Source organism: Notolabrus celidotus, chromosome 9, assembly GCF_009762535.1.
Source record: "Notolabrus celidotus isolate fNotCel1 chromosome 9, fNotCel1.pri, whole genome shotgun sequence".
Lineage (NCBI taxonomy): Eukaryota > Metazoa > Chordata > Actinopteri > Labriformes > Labridae > Notolabrus > Notolabrus celidotus.
The window spans coordinates 29,608,431-29,628,541 of NC_048280.1; the positions used below are offsets into that span (position 1 = coordinate 29,608,431).

Below are 20,111 nucleotides of genomic sequence, written 5' to 3' on the forward strand. Positions count from 1 at the left end.
AGTGAGAGGCAGGCCAGTCACTCCTCAGCCTCCCTGAGGTCTCTCCATTCACACCTGCAAAGATGCCCAATGAAAACATGATCCGTGGGCCTCACCATCACTTCTTAAGATACCTGCACATTCAACACGCACTCCCAAACACACTCTCTCCTCCCTCTGTTCTGATAACTTGATGCATACTCATCCTCTGACACATGGATGGTTTATCAAGTTTTTCTCACATTCATTCTTGTGTCCAACTGGTGCCATGCTTAAGCGGACACACAAGGACATAATCTGCTTCAGTTACATCTAAGATAGCAGACAACACATCACCACTCTAACTGGCCAAAAGATGTGTCTTTCTAAACGGAAACATAAACTCTGCTGCAGACAAATCCTGAAAATACAAATTCCACTTTTATGAACTTAATCACCCAGATTTCAACACAGTGATGCTTGGTTTTAGGTAAAGGACAGGTCTGCCATATAGACTGGTAAGTGACGTAGCCACATAGATGCTATAGTTATAGCTATATTTTTGGGCATTTTACCTTTATCGGACAGAACAGCTGGAGAGAGACAAGAAAGGTGGGTAGCAGAGAGTGGGGAAACACATGCAGCAAATGGTAGAGGCCTGAAGTCGAGCCTGCGACCGCTGCGTTGAGGACTATAGCCTCCATACATTGGGTGCACGCTTAGACCGCTAGGCCACCGGCATGCTGATGCTACTCACTTTTATGTCGAACCCCATGTTTATGCCTCAAGTGGCGTTTTTTGGAGCCAAACTTAACACATTAAGAGGGGTTCACGAGGTTATCAGAGTTCAACACTCTGTTTGGGACTAATTTATTAGTTGGAAAATTAGGTGGTGGACCATTGTGTTTCCCATATAATGAGATTCTATATGTGGTTTTAGCTGCCAAGAGTTACAGTATGTATTTGTCAGACAAGAAGCTAGAGAGTTTGTGAAATGTAATGTGGAAAAGTTAATAACAACCCTGACCCTCTTGCATTGCTACCACCACAAATCAAAATAACGACATGGCATAGAGTTTGTCAAAGACTGTTAAAGTGTGTTTAATTTTCTACAACTTTCCAAAGTTTAATTCAGATTGAACCCAAAGAGAATAAGATGGAGTTGAGGGTTTTGTGGTCTTTCTCACTCAAATATGTTACGAGAAAAGTTAATTGTTGCCACACCATGTATTCATTAATGCATAGTCAGTCTTATACCCGCTAGCTTGTGTTCCTCCCTGGGGTTTTGCCCTCAAAGGTGCACAGTGCAGTCATTTTCCTCTCCGTGATGAGAGAGCAGTCTGCTAAGTGAATGTCAGCAGACTACATCATAGCTCTCCCCTCTATTTCTACCTCTCTGTGGTCTGGCTGCTGCTCAGGCTGACCCACAGCCTTTCTAATTTGGTGATGAGCTGTAAAGTGACCTGCCTGCCCCCACGGCAGGGCGACAGGAGCTAGAGCGGGATTCCAGGGGTTTCCTTACCACGCAGTCTCTTGGGTTGGATGGATGATGTGCTCTCCTCTTCGGACCCATGAGGAGACCAGGGCTCCTGCTCTCAAGTGCACTCTGGCATTGTCCCCTGGGTCCCTTTAGACCTCTGGGTAAACTGAGATGCCAGGAATAATTGATGATGATGTCAGCCATGGTATCTGTCCAGGCAGGGCAGTAGACACCTTCTCCCACCTCCTGCTGAGGGGTTACCATTCTGCCACCTCCATTTGCACTAATTGGTTTAAATTCACTGAAACTCACACTTACATGTTTGTCAGTGAGTGAATATGCATTTCATTTAGCTAATTGGTAAATATGATACGCTGCTAATCTTCTTCCACAAATATTATATGCCTCACATGGTATAAATTGAGTATGATATGTCTAAGAAATGTTCTTTAAGTGGTTTCAAATGTGCATTAACGTTCATGCGCTGCAGAGCGGTAATACACCAGACGCTGTGTTCCTGATGAAGACGTGAAGATGCAAAATGTAAACACTATTTCTCAATCTTTTGGGGCTCTTTGTTGCTTGGTCTTATAGATTATTTAGTTTTCTAACCCACTGGGCTCGACATGCTATGCACCTTCTCCCACTGAGCCACCTGTACTCCTCATTGTTTCATTTCAGACTGCAGCTGAGGGACTGTCTGACTCTAATCCACGGCCACAGAAGAGGTTTAAAACACTCTGGTTTCATCTAATCTTACAGCTCAGACCTAGCCGAGCTTGAAACCCGCTTTCTCCATGATAGGAATGGACAAATAAAGGTCTCCCCAAGCACTCCCATGAAAGGGGCCAGTGTGCTCTGTGGATTAGGACCCTGTGTTTTCTCTGTCTGTCTTTCTCCATTAGACTGAAAAGGATGAAAAAATAAAGACTCTCCTGTTCGTGGAGTATTGTAGAGGCTTTGCATGTTCTAGTTGTCCTTTCTGCTGTTTTTGAGGAGTCAAAGTATTTGGAAGCTTATTATAGGCGTATTGTGAATTTCTTCAGTATTATTTCTTTTTTGCTTTTAAGATAGTTTTTCAAGTGCAACTTCTTTATTTTTCTTCTATTCTCTTTTACTACAGGTGGTTTAAGTAAAAAAGCAACAACAGTCCTCATAATCAGATTTTTAAAAGTAGGCTAGCTAAGTGAGGATCTTTTTACAATGCAACTTTTAGGAATAAACTTCTCAAAGTACTTTACAATCAAAAATTAAAAGGCAAATCTGATTTTTTTTATAGTACTGCTCTTCATTAACCTAACTATTTCCTTTCCCCTTTTTTGATAAAATGCAGTATTTTAATTTTAGGCATAGACTGAATAAATTATGGACGTAGTATCCGTGACGTCACCCATCTGTTTCTGAAGCGCTGTTTTGAGGCCAATCGGCGGCGGCAGCCATATTGCTGCTGTCAAGCGATTGTGACATAAAGAGGCGGGCTTTGAGTCTCCTAGCCAACAGCTACAGTGTTCACGCCTGTCAATCAAGTCAGCTGTGCCTCTCATTGGAAGACTTGTAATCTCAATATCTTCGAAATTGTTGCGTTAGAAAAAAAATTCACCCCCAGTACAGTTTGTCAAGAAATGAGCTATCCAGACTACACTCGTCTTTTGTACCAGGCTGTAAACATGTTTATTTCTGCTGTAAAGATAATCTTTTTCCCATTCATGTGTATGTGGTTTCCTGTACTTCCAGAGCCAGCCTCAAGCGTATCCTGGATTAACTGCAGTTTTTAGCACTTCTGCAAAGGAGGCTAGCTAAATGAGGTTTTTTTTTTTACAATGCAACATAAAGAATAAATGTACAAAGTGCTTTATAATAAAAGATTAAAAGGCAAATCTGAAATTATTTTTAGAGTGCTGATCTTTATCACTCTAGCTTTTACCAGTCCGTTTTTTTATTTTTTTATTTTTTTTATAAAAAAAGGCAGTATTACAACCTATGATTACAACCCATTATTTTGGATGACATCACACTATATATTAGAAATTACCATAGCGCATACAAGTACTGGATTGCTCTCATGGGCAGAGGAGAAGTAAAAGACTGAAGAAGACAGATGACAAAACGGAGCAGAGAGAGAGAAAGAGAGACAGACTGAACAGAGAGAGAGAGCGACTGAGCAGAGAGAGAGAGAACGCGAGAGCTGACAATTTTGGACAGGCACCTGCGTGGACAGCTAATCAGCAGTGAGTAGAGGTCCTTGCACTCTCTGGCGCATGTTTTGTATTCTCTCCCTGCAATGCTGGCTGTCTCTGTCGCCACTGTCTAAACACCGGTGTCTCACTGAAATGGTATTTTATCAAGTTTTGTTAAAGCTTCTTGTACTCTATGACCTTACTTTACCCAGCTGTGAAGCCTCTCGTGCCATGTTAACAGAGTATGTGCGTTGTTAACAGCTGTTGAAGGTATTTGCTAGCTTGATGCTAACCCTCAAAACAGAAGAGACACCAGTTTAAAGGTGTGACTTTAGATACTCTACCTTCATATTTCTGTAACAACATCAGGTTATTCTCTAATAAATTGATGCTAACAGTAAAAGAAGTGTGTCTGCTTTTACCAAACATCATTCAAAACTCTAACACCAGATTTATTTACTATTATCAGCTGTGATCATTTGACTAGATTCATAGTGCAATGTAAATCCAACTGATCTCATTACAGGTGTTGAGGGTGCACTGATCTATCTGCTGAGTATCGGTTCTGGCTGACATCAACCTTATTGAGGATTATAGGTATGAAATTTGGCACAGATTGCAGCTTTGTATATTTGTTCCCTTGCATCAACTTGATGATGACAAGCTTGTAAGCCCCATGTTTAAGACTAGTGTGATGTTTTGGAAGCAAATAACATGTCATTCATGAAAAAAAAAACATGAGCTGAACAAAAGTTCAAAATTTGTTAATCTTAATATTTCATACAGCATATCTTACGATTTGTGCTTGTAAGTCAACTGTTACATATCAGTATTTTGTTCTTAAAAACTAAGGATTATCTTTGGCTAGATAAGTTCTGAAATTAATTCTTACTGAGAATGTGATTGTAAAGCAACTGAAAGGCATTTAAAGCAGTTATATCTTCGTGATCCAAAAGACGCTTTTGTGTACTGTTGGATTTATGCTCACTCAACAAAAAAGGCCTATATAATGTTTTCAATGCTCACTTTTTTTAGATTGAAGGATTGTTTGTTTCCCTGGCCAAGATGTTGTGATTAATGGTAATAAACAATAGTGGATTGTATCAAAGTAAATTTACTTGAGTACTGTACTTAAGTACATTTTTTGAGTATCTGTACTTTACTTGAGTATTATTTTTGCTGGGTACTTATTACTTTTACTCCATTACATTCAGAAGACAATTTTTGTACTTTCTACTCCACTACATTTCTATCATTGCTCTAGTTACTCACTACTTTAGCTTTGAAGTGGGCTCATGAATTTCCTTCTCATTTCTGAAATCTGATCCCTAAGACAGTAAAATGTGTTTGTGTAGTTCTGTTTGTCTCAGTGGTTTAGTCGTACCTGTTTGTCGTGTGTCTCCCCGGTTTAATGTGAAGGAAACACAGAAAATTTCACTAAGATCAGGCAGTTCATTAAGAGGTGGTAATGATGGCTTTAATTCTCTACCTGAGCACCCATGGTCATATCTTCAGCTCGTGTTAGAGGTTTTTGAAATGAAGAATGATACGTATGGTTTGAAATGTTCTCCCTGTTTCCCACTCTGCCCAAACGTACAAACATTCACTGTCCAACCTGAGAAAGCGTATTGAGCTTCGTAACATTTGTTTCATTCCAGATGAACATTTCAAACTAAGTTGTCTGTGCTTGGAATAACTTAGTTGCTGTTTAATTCCATATTCCATATCCCATAGTTTTTAGAGATTTCAAGTAATGGTTTCTAAATGAACATCAAAATCACCAATCACCAAAAAAAAAATCATGCATCATGCATCAGCTATCAGCGGAATTATCAATCTTAACACTAGGATCATATCAGTCCAGATTTTGTCAATCAGTGCATCCTTCAGTATGTTCACAACTCTCTCAAAACATGCAGTCTTGTGTGTTTATGAGTGATTTACATGCAGACTAGATTAAAATACTGTTCAGGAGACAAGTACAATACAACAAACATCAAACACATTAGTACACAAATAATACCAGTACATCCAATAACCTACCAAATAACCAGATTTATTCTAAAACTTTGGAACAAACTCACATCATAAGCCTTCAGTCTGCCTTGAGGCTACGAGATTGAGCTTTACTCAGACTAGAGTTTAATGGTAGTGGAGTAGATTCTTTATCATTATAAAGTCAGTAACAAACACTACCTGTCTGCCGTTTACCAAAGGAACAAAACATTCAGATTGTGGAATGAGGTTTGCTGTGACTGCTCAAAGATAAGAACTTTAAATGTCTGGTAAACATGCTTAAATGCGATTTGTTGAAGGCAAGATAAAAAAATTATATCAAAAAACATACAAAGCAAGAGATAGGGCAGTTAGTGTTGATGAATGTGGTTTTAATTGTCTTTATGATGTTTATTATAATAAAAAAATTGCAAATTTAGAGGATTATGCTCCCTTGATGGCTGTGCTGCGAGTGCTCTATGGCTGTGAAATCGATTAAGCCTAACTTGTGAAAAAAAAGTGTGGTTGTTGATCTGTTTGGATTTTTATTTTAAAGTAGCAGCAGCAGAGTCCTGGTTGGCATCCGGAAGCTGTTCGTCATGTCCAAATAGTTAACACTCTGTCAAACTTTTCACCGTCCATTAGTTCGCCTTCATGCAGTCACTCATCACTCACTGTAGCTGACGGACAGACGTGGCACTGTGGGGTGTGCTGTTTGACAAAGTGTAGCTTATTGTTGTTGTCTATGTCCCCTCTCCCCCTCCTTCACCATGTCTTATTGGGATTATTGCACAGAAAACATCCACTTGTTTTCATGCTTCTGCTGTATGGACAGCAAAATCCCCATCGATCCGCAGCCTATCACACCCCTACCGTGTGGAGATGTATGATGACACTCAAGCTGTCAACCCTCTTGTGTCCCTTTATCCTCGAGTGTCCAGGTAAATGACCTCATGGAGGAAATGGGTGATAATGCAAACAGATAAGGCTCCTGGTACCTGTTGACCACAGTCAGGACCTCCTAAAACAGGACCCTCTGACACAGTGCTCCATCAGTGCCTGCCTCAATGACACCCACAAGGCATTTAGCTCTTATCTGCAATGGCCCCTGCTTAGCATTCACGCCATTCACGCGAACAATGCCACCTCTTCCCACTCAGTGGATCTGTGACTGACAGTGGGTGTTGGTGCACTTGTGTCTGACTTCGGCCTCTGTCCGCCGCTGGTCTGTTTATCCAGCCCAGATAAACCCACCAAGACACAATAAAGGGCGTGTGTCTTCCTCGCCACTTCCCGTGTTGTTTGTGTTACTGGACTTTTATAATGGAGCTTGCTCTCTATTTGGCAGGTTGGTTTCCTCCTCTGAAGGATCTGTATTAGTAGGGGGAGGGTTAGAGGAGAAAAGCTGACTAATGGTCGTGGAGTCTGCTCACCACCCACTGACCACGCATTCAGGAGGAAGTGCCCCCTTGGCGGGACTGTGAAAAGCAGGGAAACGGCAGATAAGACCATTGCCTGTTGGTAGAATGACTAATTACTGATGTATGTTGGGGCAATAGTGGATGGATGAGGCGTCTTTCTCTCAATAATCCAGATTTTTTTAGGCTCTCTGTGACTTCACAGAAAAGCTCTGTTATTGTCTGAATGTTATAAAGTCGGCTTTTCATTCGACCACATATCTAGAATGCCGCTTTTGAGTTGTGTGTAATCTACTTTGAGTTTTCATCACGTAGCTCAGATCTCATATTTGATGAGGCTGATATCAGCAGAGGATCTTGGGCTCCCATGCCTCTATAATGGCTCCTGTGAAGCTGGGGCCACTATAAAGCTTCTATAATAAACCCCTGTGATCAGTATATCCCTTCCTCGCTGTTCTTATTTATGAATGGCGGAATTTGACAAGGGGGCAGCTCAGGTAGGTATAGCTGCCGATCACATGATACTAGGACTAGAGGGCCAGGCGAGGAATGTGGACAGGACTCCCCCCTAGCCTCTGGTCCAAAAAAACAAAAACTTTGATGCCCCATATCATAACGAATACCCTCTCTGCCCCTCCTGCCTCAAGCGCTCATATGTGCGGCCATGCCGAGGAGGGAAGGGGGGCACTGATAGTGGCTGCGTTTGATCTGAAGGTCGCCAGCCCCTTGCTGGTGTTGAGAGATCCTTGGCGGATGAGGCTGGCTCTTATTTAATAACATGAAGGGGAAGCGGACCTTTCTCTCATAATTAGGCCTAATTACCCAGTAGGTGTGGACAGACGGCCCAAGAAGAGACAAACTGCCTTTATCCACAGACTTAGAGTCAGATTACCCCCGAGCTGTCTTATCTGTTACAGGGCAAGCAGGAGCCTCAGTCCTCCTCTCCTGCCTCTTCCCACTGGCTCAGGTTTATTACTCAGTCAGTCTGATTTATCACGGCCTGTCCACCACTCACAGGTTTAATTAGTCCGAGCTTGTTACCCTGTTGTGCAGTTTTTCTGATGCTGTTCCTGTGGACATTTTAATAAGAAGTCCTCTGACCTATTGGGTATCAGTTATCCATCCCTCAATCACTTTATGAAAGCTTTAAAGCTTCATTAAAACCGCCTTGTGAAGAGAGACTTCTGTTTTTCTAGATGAACAAGTCACTGTCCATCACAATCTTGCTTCTTTTGAAAGGAGTCTTTGCATTAGCTGGAGAGGTTTTTATTGTTTGCTCGGCGCCCCCTCTCTTTGCAAGGGACAATTTAAAGTCCTTGTAAATAGATTTGAGTGACATCCCGCTGCTGTCTTGTTTGTTTACAGTATCCCTCTCTCCCTGAGCTGCCTGCATGTTTGTATTTGGGTCTGTGGGCGACACACTTGCAGCCACCACAACGGAGCTATTGTTGGGGGGAAATCAGAGCCTGGAAATGCTGACGCCTGGAAAACTCTGAGGAAAGAGCGGCAGGGGGGAAATGGCCATTATGTGCATCTTTTGGTTTGTGATTTGAATCGGCTGTGCAGTCCTCAGGTGACATCTCTCCACCACTGTCCCCAACGCTTGTCTGTGACTGACAGAGAGCTGTGGTTGTGCAGTGGAAAGTCTTGCAGCCCCCTGACCTTGAGACAATGAAAAGAGACAGTTTGAGGCTGCTGTGCCTGTGACTCACGGCTCCACACAGGTCTGCTACAAGAGGACAATAAGGGACTCCTAATCCACCTGTTATCAGAGTCCGCCTCGCCCAGTCTCACACTCACACAGGCACAGGGCTCTGACTCAGGAATGCAGCCTTACCCACCCATTCACAGCTTAACTGATGGACCCTCACAAAAACCCTGTTGACGGTTTTCACCATTTTTGTCATACCACACTGAAACAAGTTTGTACAGTTGTTGTCCAAAGAGTTTCCTGTTGGTGTAGTTAAGGGATATGAGGGATGCATAATGCTCAAGTCCTCATGCAAACAGACGTTCTCTAAAACAGTTGTTCTCAAAGTGGGGTCTGCGAACCATAGTGGGGGGGTCCGTGAAATAATTTGAATACATTTCTAATAAATTATAAAATTGTGCTGTGTCATTACAAAACAGCATACACCATTGTTATGATACCATTTGGTGGGCTCAAAGGGATATGTGAGTCTTGCTACTGTTAATTTTCTGAAAGCGTTTAAGATCAATTACTTCAAAAGTATAAATGTTGTCATGTTGAGTTCACAAGGCCCTCTGTTTTAAAGTATACAAGTGGTATTTGCTTGATTCAAATTGAAGTGTTATCTGTTTATCACTATGGTACAGGTCTGAAGTTGATATGTTTTACAATACAAATAGTTCCAAGGGCAACTAAGAGTGCAAATGGTAGTAAGCATGTGCTTTAGTGATGGGAAGTTTGGCTCTTTTCAGAGAGCATTTATTCTGTTACAAAACCATTCTAACAGTTGTGATTATGGTTAGGGTTAGGATTATGAATAGGGTTAGGGTTGTGATTAGGGTTAGGGTTAGGGTTATGGTTGTGATTAGGGTTAGGGTTCTGATTAGGGTTAGGGTTGGGGTTAGGGTTAGGGTTAGGGTTGTGATAAGGGTTAGGGTTCTGATTAGGGTTAGGGTTATGGTTATTATTGGGGTTAGGGTTGTGATTGGGGTTAGGGTTAGTGTTGTGATTAGGGTTAGGGTTATGGTTATTATTGGGGTTAGGGTTGTGATTGGGGTTAAGGTTAGGATTATGATTAGGGTTAAGGTTGTGGTTAGGGTTGCGATTAGGGTTAGGGTAGTGATTGGGGTTAGGGTTAGGATTCGGGTTGGGGTTATGATTAGGGTTAGGGTTGTGATTGGGGTTAGGGTTAGGGTTTTGATTAGGCTAAGGGTTGTGATTAGGGTAAGGGTTCTAATTAGGGTTAGGGTTGGGGTTAGGGTTGTGATTGGGGTTAGGGTTAGGTTTTGGGTTGTGATTAGGGTTAGGGTTCTGATTAGGGTTAGGGTTGTAATTGGGGTTAGGGTTAAGATTGGGGTTAGGGTTGTGATTGGGGTTAGGGTTGTGGTTAGGGTTAGGGTTGTGATTGGGATTAGGGTTGTGATTAGGGTTAGGGTTGGGTTTAGGGTTGTTATTGGGGTTAGGGTTAAGACTGGGGTTAGGGTTGTGATCGGGGTTATGATTAGGGTTGTGACTGGGGTTAGGGTTAGGGTTGTGACTGGGGTTAGGGTTAGGGTTGTGGTTAGGGTTAGGGTTTTGATTGGGGTTAGGGTGAGGGAATATGATTAGGGTTAGGGTTGTGATTAGGGTTAGGACTAGGGTTTGGGTTTGGGTTAGGGTTAGGATTAGGGTTGGGGTTATGATTAGGGTTAGGGTTGTGATTAGGGTTAGGGTTAGGATTATGATTAGGGTTAGGGTTAGGGTTGTGATTAGGGTTTGGATTAGGGTTTGGGTTAGGGTTAGGATTAGGGTTAGGGTTAGAACCAGAATCAAACTCAAGCAAACAGAACCAAACTCAACCAAACAGAACCAGAACTAAACAGAACCAGAACCAAACAGAACCAGAACCGAAGCAGAACCGGAGCAGAACCGAACCAGAACTGAAACAGAACTGAACCAGAACCGAACCAGAACCGAACCAGAACCGAACTCTAGTCAACAGTACCAGAACCAAACTCAAGCAAACAAAACCAGAACCAGAACGAAACGCAAGCAACCAGAACCAGAACCAACTCAACCAAAAAGAACAAGAACCAAACAGAACCAGAACCGAAGTAGAACCGAACCAGAACCAAACAAGAACCGAACCAGAAGCGAGTCAGAACTGAATCAGAACCGAACCAGAACCGAACTCTAGTCAACCGTACCAGAACCACACTCAAGCAAACAGAACAGGAACCAGAACCAAACGCAAGCAAACAGAACCATAACCAACTCAAGCAAACAGAACCAGAACCAGAACCAAACTCAAGCAAACAGAACATGAACCAACTCAAGCAAACAGAACCAGAACCAAACTCAAGCAAACAGAACCAGAAGGGTTAGGGTTATGATTAGGTTTTGGGTTAGGGTTGTGATTAGGGTTAGGGTTAGAAGCAAAATCAAACTCAAGCAAACAGAACCAGACAGAACCAGAACCAAACAGAACCAGACATAACCAGAACCAAACAGAGCCAGGAACCATACAGAAACGAACCAGAACTGAACCACAAACGAGTCAGAACTGAATCAGAACCGAACCAGAACCGAACTCTAGTCAACAGAACCAGAACCAAACTCAAGCAAACAGAACCAGAACAATCTCAAGCAAACAGAACCAGCACCAGATACAAACTCAAGCAAATACAACCAGAACCAACTCAAGCAAACAGAACCCGAATCAACTCAAGCAAACAGAACCATAACCAGGGTTACTGTTAGGGTTGTGATTAGGTTTAGGGTTGTGATTAGGGTTAGGGTTAGGATTAGGGTTGGGGTTATAATTAGGGTTATGATTAGCGTTAGGGTCAGAACCAGAATCAAAGGGGTCAGGGTTAGGTTTAGGGTTGTGATTAGGTTTAGGGTTCTGTTTAGGGTTAGGGTTAGGGTTGGGATTAAGGTTGTGATTAAGGTTAGGGTTGTGATAAGGGTTAGGGTCAGGTTTAGGGTTGTGATTAGGTTTAGGGTTGTAATTAGGGTTGTGATTAGGGTTAGGGTTGTAATTAGGGTTGTAATTAGGGTTGTGATTAGGGTTTTGATTAGGGTTAGAACCAGAATCAAACTCAAGCAAACAGAACCAGAACAAAACAGAATCAGAATCAAACTCAAGCAAACAGAACCAGAACAAAACAGAATCAGAATCAAACAGAAGCAGAACCGAACCAGAAACGAATCAGAACTGAACCAGAACTGAACCAGAACAGAACTAGAACCGAACTAGAAACGAACCAGAAACGAACGGAACCAGAACCGAACTCTAGTCAACAGAACCAGAACCAAACTCAAGCAAACAGAACAAGAACCATGATGACCTCACACTAAGTTTGGTTGAGTTCAGCATTTCCAATATGGCTCCCGCCAACAATTGCCTTCAAAACAGCGCTCGGAAACAGATAGGCGACGTCACAGTCTCATAGATACTACGTCCATTATTTATACAGTCTTTGCCTGTGACATACAGTTATGTCTTTACTAGCTGTCTAGCAGAGAGATGATACAATCTACACTTACAATCTTGATAGACACACTCAACTTTCCTGGGAGAAAATTCACTTTTTTCACCCTGTTGTTGTAGCTGGAACACACATATAGTCCAACATTCACACATGTGTCAACGAATCAAACGAATCAGAACTGAACCAGAACAGAACCAGAACCGAACTAGAACCGAACTAGAACCGAACCAGAAACGAACGGAACCACAACCGAACTGTAGTCAACAGAGCCAGAACCAAACTCAAGCAAACAGAACAAGAACCAGAATCAAACTAAAGCAAACAGAACCAGAACCAGAACCAGAACCAAACTCAAGCAAACATTATTAATGTCCTCAGTTCAGGTTGGCATTGAGAAAAATCAGATGCCTCAGCTTTTGATCATGACACATCACAAATGTGCTTAATCTGTGTTACAATTATGAGGGGGCCATGGACAATTTTCTCACCTTTAAGGGGTCCCTGGCTCCAAAAAGTTTGAGAACCCCTGCTCTAAAACACTCACAACAGGAAACATTGTGTTTTGTATTGTCGCAATCTGTTTGGTGAGTTTTGTGTCTGTTGCTGGTCAAACTGGTGGCTTAACTCTTTCCCAGTGAGTCCATCAGACTGCAGCATTGTGTCTTAATTAGGCGGGCTGGTCAGGGGTCTCCCTCTCTCTGCTTCACAGGTTCACATGGACAATTTAACCACTAACCTCCTGAAATGAGTTGTTCCTGAATGCCTCGGGCTCCAGTTTCAGTTTCCACTGATTGCAGGGAACAGAGGTTATGATAAGTAAAAGTGGAGGAGGGGTTGATGGTGGTGAGGTTGAGCTTATCAACTCAGATGACCCTGAAGTATATAGCTAAATGTATTGTGCTTTGAAAGTAAATAGGAATGCACTAGAACAACTATTTAAGTCCACTTACTGATACCCTGGCTTTGGTTTTGGCCACTCTGATCCATTATTACTACAAAATCAACCTTTTTCTCAGTGTGAGGATGAGGCTGTGAGTTATGCTTTGACAACATCAGGCTTTTCTAACTTTGAAAAACAAAATGAAATGCAAAGACAAATCAGGAATCATTATTTATGAATACAATTTGTTTGGTGAGTAATTCCTCACAACAAACAAGAATCAGAGTTTCACCTCTAGAAACAGCAGTGGATCAGTTTTTTGTATGAAAAACCTGCATCAAATGAGAAAACAAAAGATATTTTAACAAACTGAGATGCACTGGTCTACCATCAGACTACATCCCAGTCTGAGATCTGTGACCTGTGACCAAGCGACAACCTGGGGTCTCAAAATATGAAGCTCATGTGGAAGTGTTAGAAACTGCAATTTATCCAGCATTCACTTGAGGCTGGCAGCAGAAACATCGGAAACCATATACACACCCATTCAAAAAAAGACGATCTTTACAGCAGAAAAAACATGTTTACAGCCTGGTTCAAAAAACGGCTTGGGTCTATGTAGCTAATTTCTCTATCGACTGACTTGACTGCAGGCGGGAACACTAGCTGTTGACTAGGAGGCTTAAAGCCCGCCTCTTTACCTCACACTAAGTTTGGTTGAGTTCAGCATTTCCAATATGGCTCCCGCCAACAATTGCCTTCAAAACAGCACTCAGAAACAGATAGGCGACGTCACAGTCTCATAGATACTACGTCCATTATTTATACAGTCTTTGCCTGTGACATACAGTTATGTCTTTACTAGCTGTCTAGCAGAGAGATAATACAATCTACACATACAATCTAGTTAGACACACTCAACTTTCCTGGGAGAAAATTCACTTTTTTCACCCTGTTGTTGTAGCTGGAACACACATATAGTCCAACATTCACATATGCACTAACAGGCTCCAATGCACATGCAATAATGGTGCAATGTCGTAGTGATCTGTGCCCCAAGCAGTTAAGTCAGCACCTTGCTGAACGGCTCCTCTGCAGTGTCATGATAGTGAGGTGGCATCGCTCCAGCTAGCAGCCTAATTTCCAGACCTTGAACCAACAACCTTATGCTTCCTAAGCCAATTCTTAGAGAGTGAGATACTGCTTAGCATCACCTTGTTTTCTGCACTGTGATATTAATCTGATATGAACATATTAAGTTGTAGAGGTCATTGCTGTTGTTTTTAAGATGGGCTACATTGAAAATCTTGCATTTTTGTGCCGTGCCTGGTGTAGTTTGATTTTGCATAGTTCTTGTTTTGTTTGTGTTGGGTGTTGTGTTTTGGCATCATTTCGGCACAGGAGGAATTCAATTACAACCTCAAGGTGTGGCAGTTAATACCACCTACACAGTTTTTTATTTTGATCAGTTTGTTACTTCTTCGTGTTTTTAATAAATGCTCAGATCCATCCGTCACTCCACATGACAAGCAGCTCAGAGCTCGGGTGGATAGATGAGTTTTCTTTTCTTTTTTTTTTTTGAAGCCATCACTAAAAGTCATTTATCTGTGATTGTGCTGCAGGTTAACATTGATGCATCATTTCCTAGCAGCATACCTGCGGTTGGTTTGGTTTCCTCAGCTGCCCGGCCTACAAACGACATGAAAGCCTGAGCTGTTGCCTCTGCCTCTGGGACAACGGCTGTTGATCACAAGAGGAGAGAGGAGCCTGAATCTCTGAGTGTTTACTGTAATTAAGCTGTCAGGGGCTGTGATTTATGACGTATTGAGTAAGAGAGGTGTTATCATGTCGACTGGAAGCAGGATGACAGAGAGAGAGAGGGAGGGAAAAGAGAGCCACAGGGTTTGTAGCTACTAACAATAGAAAGTTCAGGCAGTGCATTAAACACAACCGTCTGCTGTGAGGAGGAGAAAAGCTTCAAGGCAAACTGGACTTTCTTAAAGTGTGCTCACTGAAGTGAACAAAAACAAAATGAGACAATTACATTTAAAGCTCAGACTTTACTTGTAATCCTCTAACAAAGTCTTATTCATCCGCTCTGACTGACACAGACCATAATAACCTCTACTGAAGCAGCACAGAGATGTTGGGATTTCTCGTTGAAGACATACCGTCATGAGCTTTAACTGCTTTAGCTACTTTTGTAAGTCAAATCATTTCACCGTTTCTTGTTTTTTTCAGTGTGATCCCTGAACTGGATTTGCATATTCTTTGCATCCATGCATTGATTGTCTGAACCAGGGATGTCTCGTCCTGCTCCGACCCCTGTCTACACCCTGAGGGGGGCTGGTGGGCCCCTCAACACCCTCCACTTTAGCTGCAATGGAGGAGACACTCCCCTCCTGTATTCAGGGTGAGTCATTTATCACAAAAGTTATATTTTCATATTTTTTTTCATATTCACAGAGAGATTTTTTCCCCCATATGGATTGCTATATATGTTCTGGAATATTTTTTCAGTATTGTAGGCTGCTTCATATTTTTTTTAGATTTTACTTATATAGTGTAGGACAAAGTCAATCATAAGAAAAATACAGAAAGGCATATGATATAAAAAACCAAACAAACAGCCAATCAGGATTCACTTCAGTTTTTTGATATGGGTAAAGAGGTTTGCTGTGTAAGAACGACTGCAAGAGTCTGATGTTCCAAAAGCTTCAATGTTCTGTTTTCATCAAATTAAAAAAGAGCAAATGTAAATGTTATATGCTATTTTATTTTCTCTGGGCACAGTTGAGAGCACAGCACTGCTGTGTGTGTATATGTAAAAAAGATGTCAAAGAATTGTTGGGAACTGTTGGGTTCTGCAGGTCAGGTAAAGGCTCCATCCATATCTGGAACCTTAACACCCGGAGAGCTGAGAGGATTGTAGAAGGACATTCTGGTAACTCGATCATCTGGGTGAGCACACTGCAGACGACAGACACCCTCATCAGGTGAGGGTGACACTTGATTTGGTCTCTTAGCTGTTTAATAAGCTTTTTGAATAGAATAAAAATAATAGTTATATAGGAAACATTTATTGTTATACATGTGTTAAGATGAAAGTTATTAAACGTTGGTCATTTTTTCTCCCTTTGTTTCGGTGGAGCAGTCAGGGCCGGGACATGCAAGTCTGTCTGTGGGATCTGAGCGAAGGTCGCAGTGAGGTGGCAGACTCTGTGTGGACCGGCAGTGTCGGGTTCTGTCAGTGCTCCGTGCTGGAGACGAGCCCTGGAAACCACCTGCTGGCCTTTCCTGGACAACAGACAGAGGAGGTTAGACATTATGAATGGAAACTCAGAATCATCTGTGTGTGTGAGATCTGAGTGTGAACGTGTCCAGATGCACTACTATTCAATCTGTGAGCAGTCCACTCTTACCTAGGCTCTCACTCTGTGCATGCTGGGATGTGCTCAAGTCGCCCATGACCTTTAAGTGTATACACAATAGAATGAGATATTTATTGCTTGAATGTTGTCAAAAAAAAGGCAAAGATCATTCATTCTGATTTGTTTTAATTACATGCTTCGATAATTATGTTTTTGTTTATAGTAGCATTTAAATGTTATGTGTTCTCAGTTTGACACGCTGTCCTCACACGTTGTTTTATGGGAGGAAATGTTGAATTTATTGGCGTGGGGAGGTGGGATGGTTAACTGGTTAAACTGCCAACTTGAGTTTAAACGATGCCAGCCTGCATGAACCTGATCAGACTTGCTGTTGAAACTTTGCACGTCAGACACAAAGCTCTCAAACATATTTGTGGCTTTTAGTTCTGTTTACCAGTTTTGGAGATAGTTGGAAGTCCCACACAGAGAGTTGTTCTCTTAGGTCCGACCCTTGTCCCCTTTCACATTACCATGCCGTGATCTTTCGCTCATCCATAAAATGAAATGTCTTCAACTCACTCAGAAGGACGAGGTGATATTTTTAGTTTTCCGGGAAAATGTGTCACGTGTCAGAGCGACACTTTGCTGCCAAGAAATGTTACAAATAGTGCTTAACAGCATCATTAACTAACCAGCTGTCATGTCATGACTCAGCATGCACATTACAGGATTAGTAACACCACAATGCTGGTTTATTTCGCCACTGGCACGATTTATGATACTGATAGCAATAGCGATTTTATTTATAACGCACATTTCATTACACATAAGCTCAATGTGTTTTACATTGAGAATAAAAACATAAAAAAACAATAGATGCACCCAACATACATCAGAGACAGCAATCAAACAAAGAGCAAGTGTTGCCACACATGCAGCCAGTCACATCACCAGTCATCGTATTATTCAAACGCTCTGGAAAATGAATACATTTTGAGTTTTGTTTTAAAAGTAGAGACAGTTGTGATGGACGTTAGGTCAGCAGGCAGTTTCAGGTACAGATTCAGATTCAGAATACTTTATTAGTTCCAGAAGGGCAATTCAGTTTTACAGTCAACCTGTCCATAGTAGCAAATGTACAGTAAAGGAAATAAACAACATATCGTGACATCGACAACAACCACAACCAGTGACCGTACAGCAGAGCGGGATGGACAGTGATTCCAGAGAGAAGGACCAGAGTAACTAAAGGCCCCTTCACCAGACTTTGACTTGACTCTGGGTATGGTTAAAAGTCTTCCACCTGCTGACAAGGGTCTAGGTTGGGTTATACACTGTGAGCGAGTCAGAAACGTACCGAGGAACTGAACCATTGAGTGCTCTATGGTATAATAACATGATTTTGAAAGTGATTCTGTATGGAACGGGGAACCAATTAGATGTTTTGAGACCCGAGCTGGTGCTGTCCTGCGAATTGTTTGGATAGCCCTGCATACAGGGCATTGCAATAATCTAACCGGGTCGATATGAATGCATGGACTAATTTCTCTAAATTAGTTGGGGATATGAATAATCGTAGTTTGGAGATGATAAATTAAGACTGAAGAAATGTCACTTATACTGAAACCAGCAGGCCTCCAATACATTAAATATACAAGTTGGGGGCGCCGTTGGACTAGCGGTCTAAGCATGCTCCATATACAGAGGCTATAGCCCTCGTTGCAGAGGTTGCATGCTCGATTTTCAGTCTCGACCATTTGCTGCATGTCTTGCCCAACTCTCTACTCCCCACATTTCCTGTCTCTCTCCAACTGTCCTGCCCATTAAAGGCGAAAATTCCCCAAAAACATAACTTTAAAAAAATATACGAGTTGGGATACAAACATGGAATTTGTACTGATATGACTGTGCAAATTAAACTTGCTAATTTCTTTATATAAGAATATACATTTTTTTATAGAATCTCAACCAAGTTTTTATGCAGACACCAATCTGGTTGGATTTGATGCTCTGTTCCATGTGCTGCAGACAATGATAAGAGTGTTTTAAACTGTAGTATAAGAAGGGCTTTCTAGATCAACTACAAGATGACATAATGTCAGAACGATCCCAAACTTTTTTTTTTTTGCATATGATCAGTGGAAATGTTTTTATATGGGCACACATACATAAAAATATAAGCTTCTGACACAGATATGAGTGTGATAGGCCCATATCAGACTATGACATGAAATTGGCATGCCAATATATTGGTCGAGCTCCAGGTAGGATCTTCGATTAAGACATCAAACATCAACTTCAGTTTGGTTTCTTCATGTGTGACTGCTCCTCGGTTAATGAAGCTGTCATAATGACTTTGTACATTTTTTGGGGTTAAAAGGAAAAGACTTCTCAAGCCTACAGAGATGGTGTACTGAATGAGATCACAGTCCAGTCTGCAAAGTGCAGACTCGTAGTTAATGAGCTAATCCTCAACACCCACATCCCTGTAGGCTTTTTGTGTGGAGTGAGGGAGGATGAGGAGAGGGCAGCCAGCGATTCAGCCATCTTTTATTGCCTCCAGATTCATGTTACCTGGTCCTCTGTGGAGGAGCCGCACTTGAAAGGGACAGAGCGGTCACCTGATCCAGCTAAACGTGCCTCTGCTAACCCCTGTCCAGCAGGCCAGGCATCAGGGCGCCTGTGACTCCCAGCACCTCAATAATACCATTGTCCCAACTGACACAGACAGACAGAGAGACACACACACCCATACAAGTCAGACCAAAACAGGCCACGGTTCATTTTGTCATTCAGTCTCCTCACCTCATTCCTCAGACATAACCGGCCAAGACAGATGCTTATCATGTGTCTGCACATAAAACAACGTTAATGAATTCCTTCAAAAAGCAATGATCGCAATGACACCATCAAAGCAGGTAGGTCAGTACTTAGGTATGTAACAGAGACCACAGAATTACAGCTTCCTCCATAACTAATTCAGGTGGTTTTACTGTTTACTGTTCACAGTGAAATCTCTGCCAGCAGATTTCCTCCGTGGTACAAACATTAATTAATAGTGTGGGTGTTTTTTTATGGGCAGCGTGATGCCACACAAGTACAGTGATCACCTGAGGCACGAGGAAGTCCTTAAAGGCCCTCTTTGTCAGGCACGCAGACGTAAACATGCAGGACAGATGTAGCCTAGTGCTAAAATACAGATCGCTCCCTTAAAGCACTTTTAGGCCTAATGAGGATGAATATGCGGATCATCAGCACTGAGGAAGTGGAAGGAATGACTTTTGGTAGTGATGTGGGTGATCACTTTATCACTGGCTCCATTAGACTGTGTATTTTATCAGAATCAGTGCCAATGTGTGCAGGAAAACACCATTCACGTCACGGGGTCGGGCTTTAGCAGGATTTATTATAGACAGTTGGGCGGCTGCTCTGCTCTGATGGATGGTACTGTACCGCTGCTGAGAGGCGCTCTGATCTGCGGAGGTCCTGAACCACAATGACAGATTCAGGTTGCTGCTTTGTTATTTGGATTCGGAGGACAAACAAATCGAGACAGGGCACAGAGCTTGTAAATAAATATGTGAACAACTGCATCTTTTTTGTGGAGCTGTAACTGGGTCACAATAAAAAAAAAAAACCATCATTGAAAGCTGTAAAATCAGAATAAAA

The 20,111-nt window shown here is 42.0% G+C and overlaps 1 protein-coding gene across 5 annotated transcripts in view; it reads left to right on the forward strand.

Moving 5' to 3' along the window:
• Positions 1-3,576: 3,576 nt before the first annotated feature.
• The window catches only part of gnb1l (guanine nucleotide binding protein (G protein), beta polypeptide 1-like), a 36,120-nt gene continuing 19,585 nt past the window's right edge, over positions 3,577-20,111 (forward strand). Inside the window, exons 1-5 of one of the 5 annotated variants that reach the window (XM_034692932.1) lie at positions 3,631-3,666; positions 4,142-4,212; positions 15,313-15,484; positions 15,942-16,067; positions 16,226-16,388. In XM_034692932.1, coding sequence (XP_034548823.1) covers positions 15,375-15,484; positions 15,942-16,067; positions 16,226-16,388 — 399 coding nt within the window. In that variant the 5' untranslated portion in view covers positions 3,631-3,666; positions 4,142-4,212; positions 15,313-15,374. The other 4 variants (XM_034692930.1, XM_034692931.1, XM_034692934.1 and 1 more) reach the window with 4 other exon arrangements.